This window comes from Solanum verrucosum, unplaced genomic scaffold (assembly GCF_900185275.1).
Source record: "Solanum verrucosum unplaced genomic scaffold, falcon-dt-bn FXZP01000113.1, whole genome shotgun sequence".
In the NCBI taxonomy this organism is placed as follows: domain Eukaryota; kingdom Viridiplantae; phylum Streptophyta; class Magnoliopsida; order Solanales; family Solanaceae; genus Solanum; species Solanum verrucosum.
The window spans coordinates 1,359,845-1,363,457 of record NW_026020105.1 but is presented as its reverse complement, the minus strand read 5'-3'; the positions used below and the strand labels follow the sequence as shown (position 1 = coordinate 1,363,457).

The following is a 3,613-nucleotide window of genomic DNA, read 5'->3' as shown; positions in this document are numbered from 1 at the left end:
ATTAAATATATTAAAATATTTTTTATTTAATAATCTTAAACATGTTCTTTCCCCGTTTCAATCTGCTTGAACTATATTTTTTCTTTTAGTTCATTTAAAAAAGAATGATCATTTCTCTTTTAATTTTTTTTTAATACTAATGTTTTCACATAATATATTTAAGATTACAAAATGAAAGAGCAGTATCTTCAATTTAAAATCATAAAATTCAAAATTCTTATTTATTTATTTTCTTTAATTTTGCGTAGGTCAAATGAAGTGAAATAAGGAAGTATATGAAAAATCAAAATTAAAAAAATTAATAAATAAGAAAAGAAATATACTACTAATTTATAGTCACTTTTGTGAGTATGACTTCACTTGCTATGATGTTCCCTTTGAATGGTCCATTCAACCAGATTCCATACTTCAAACATCCGTTGAATATGCAAAATCTAATCTTGTTAAATGTTATTAATATAGTCAGTAAATCTATTGTATTTTCAACTAAAATGATCACCAAAACTAATTAGATAAAGTTGAATGACCGTGAAAGTCAATTAAGTAAAATTGGATGACTTTTGATAAATAAAATAAAATCGAGTGACTTGAATGATTAGTTATTATAAATTGAGTGATCGTTCATACATTTCAAACTCATCAAAGATTTCTCAAATATGTAAAACTGTAATCTTAATAAAATTTCATGTTTTTTAAATATATATATTAGATAGTCAACACAGGCAAATTTAAGAAAATCTAATTGGACAGGTTAATTGGAATTGTGCTCATTTGACTACAAGGAAGACTCAGAAGGATTCTAGAGTAAAAAGCAATAAAATTGATCAAAAATTTTAAAAAGGTCAACAGTTTTAGGATAAAACCAAAATGGTGAAATCGTTAATACATCGCTAACGATGTCAAGTTATGAGATAAGACGCATGATGTCATGAACCTTACTAGGCTCGGAGCAGCTTGTGCCTTACAAGCCTTCCCTTTTAAAAAGACGGTTGACTTAAAAAAAGTATTTTAATATTGTAGTTATCTTAACATTTTTCAATTTCATTCTTGTAATTTACACTTTGTTTGGATGATTGTACTGTATTGTTAGTCTAAACACAATGTTTATTTTATTGTTATTTAAATTCAATTCTATTGTATTTAAAAAATATTGCAGTGTTTGTTTGGAACATTCTTTCCAATTTTTTTTTACAGCGTCTTAATTATTTAATTCTTATAATTATACTAGTTACGATATTCAATGTTGTGCACATATTCAATAACATTAAATTATACAGAAATTGATTATATATATTTTTTATAATATTTATATTTAAATATACTATTAATTTAAAGTTAATTAGAAAACAAACTTTAAATTAAATTAGAATTTCCGCAGTCAAATGTAAATCGTAATTTTATAGCCGAACGTATAGCTTAAGTGTACTATCGCCCATTCCCTTTAAATATTAAGTTATCCTCATTTATGTATTTGTATGTATTCAATATATAAAGTAAAAAAATAATTAATTAGACTTTGTTAATATATAAAACATCATAATATGAGGAGTGGAGAATATGAATATCCATCAATACTCAAATCTAATCAAATGGAAAATTGCAGTCCAACAAGTATAAACCAAAGGGTTCCACTTTATAAATTCAAAAGGAACATGAATCACTAAAAGTGGCACTTGTCCTACCGACATTTCTTTATTTCATAATCCTAATTCCTACACCAACCACTTTTTTTTTTTAAAAAAAATATATAATAAAAATATCACAACTAACTATTTGTTTCCAAACAATCTACTACACTATTTTTTTTTTTTTATGGTGATATGCAATGCAAATTTAAATTAGTTAAGCTAGTAAATTTATTATTTTCTTATTGATTTTTTACTGACAAATGTTTAGTGACTTTTTCACAAATATTTTAATTGAATTAGTATGGAAAGAAAAGAACTAGTAATAGGTTCTCTTACTACAAACTTTTACCTAGTTATGATGTCAAATAAGAAAAACAATAACAAGAAGCACAACGGCTAAACAAGTGAAAAATAAGAAAGGTTCACCTAAAAAATAAATTGTGGGGAGACTTTGTTTCGTCTTATTGATGTGTGGTGAAATTGACCTCAAGACCTAAAATTAGATCAAAGTGATTGGTTTATAAAACAGAACATTTTCGCCCATTTAAAGGAAGTGGTAACTGACGAGGGTCGTGTGGATGTGGTGGAGTGGTTAGTATTTATTTATTTTTAATCAAAAGTCTCGATTTTAGCAGGTTCCTCTGGGTATGAAATAGTTTTTTATTAGAAAACACTTTACCTCCCAATATGAGATTTTTCAACACGAATTCAAATTTAATCGAATTTTAATATTAATATCGAGCCTACACTTACCATTCCTACACTTCAATGTTTGAAAAGTTTTTATAGTATCACTTTAAACAATGTGAAAAACGTACAAAGCCCCTCGCCACGTCCCAATTCCCTTGGGTCAAAGGCCCCTACCCCCCCACCCCCCCCCCCCTCCCTACCCTTCAAGAGATTACATGCATATTAGTCAATATTAACTACTCCATTTGTGCCATGAAAATCTTATTTGTATTACAAGAACTTATATAAAAGTATATGGTCAAAACCACATAAGCTAATAATCTAATTTTCATTTCTTTTAAATATATAATAAAAGTTTAGCATATGATTCAATAATGTAATTTAATACGAATAAAATAAAAAAAATAAATTAAAGTTGGACTTTTGAGGCTAGAAGAGGGGTGAGTGGTCCATTTCAAGTTACCACCCACACAAAACATCCATAGCCCACATGCCTTTGTTTTTCCAATAAATACACCTCTATCTTTCTAATTCTTTGCCAACACACAAATTAAACTATTCTACTATGGCTCTAAAGAAAGCAACTCAAACAGCAGCTCTTAAACAAATCTTGAAAAAATGTTCTAGCTTTGGAAAAAATGAAAATGGGCTACCAAATGATGTCCCAAAAGGACATTTTGTGGTATATGTGGGAGAAAATAGGAGCAGATATATTATTCCAATTTCTTGGTTGACTCATCCTGAATTTCAAAGTTTGCTTCAAAGGGCTGAAGAAGAGTTTGGATTTAATCATGATTTGGGAATTACTATTCCTTGTCATGAACATGATTTCTGCACTCTTATTTCTAACTTTTGATCGATCGGTTGGTGCACTAAATATATCGCTATGCACAGAATTCGAGAAGGGGAGAGGAGATCTAGCAAATCAAAGTGGATTTGCTAAAAAAATAAAATAATTGTGAATACTAGAAATTTTGTATATTGGTTTTCATGTACTCTTATTGTTTTCGTCTGTGGTGTTGATTGTTTACACCCGTCGAAAATTCTTGTTTATGAGAATCAATTAAATTCCAAAAATATTTATTTCATTGTTTTTTATTTTTATTTTTATTGCTTTTTCCAAGTAGTAATTCCCAACCTTAAAAATTATTGTTTGCAACATTTTCTCAAATATGGAAAATAAATTGCAATTACAATAAAATAAAATTATTCATGAGGATTGTGAGTATAAATCTATTTTTTTTCTTGATTGTTCTTTTCTAAATATTTTCTGTGATTCGAGGGTCGTTAATAGT

At 27.7% G+C, this 3,613-nt stretch overlaps 1 protein-coding gene across 1 annotated transcript; it reads left to right on the top strand.

Annotated features, from left to right (window-relative positions):
• The first annotated feature begins 2,855 nt into the window (after window positions 1-2,855).
• On the top strand, window positions 2,856-3,177 carry LOC125825146 (auxin-responsive protein SAUR50-like). The gene has a single exon (XM_049504484.1). It carries the CDS (start codon window positions 2,884-2,886, stop codon window positions 3,172-3,174), a length of 291 nt encoding a protein of 96 aa, XP_049360441.1. The 5' UTR covers window positions 2,856-2,883; the 3' UTR covers window positions 3,175-3,177.
• The last annotated feature ends 436 nt before the right edge of the window (window positions 3,178-3,613 follow it).

Excerpts from the sequence above, each read along its gene's own strand:
- LOC125825146 (XM_049504484.1), top strand. The coding sequence starts at position 2,884 with ATGGCTCTAAAGAAAGCAACTCAAACAGCAGCTCTTAAACAAATCTTG.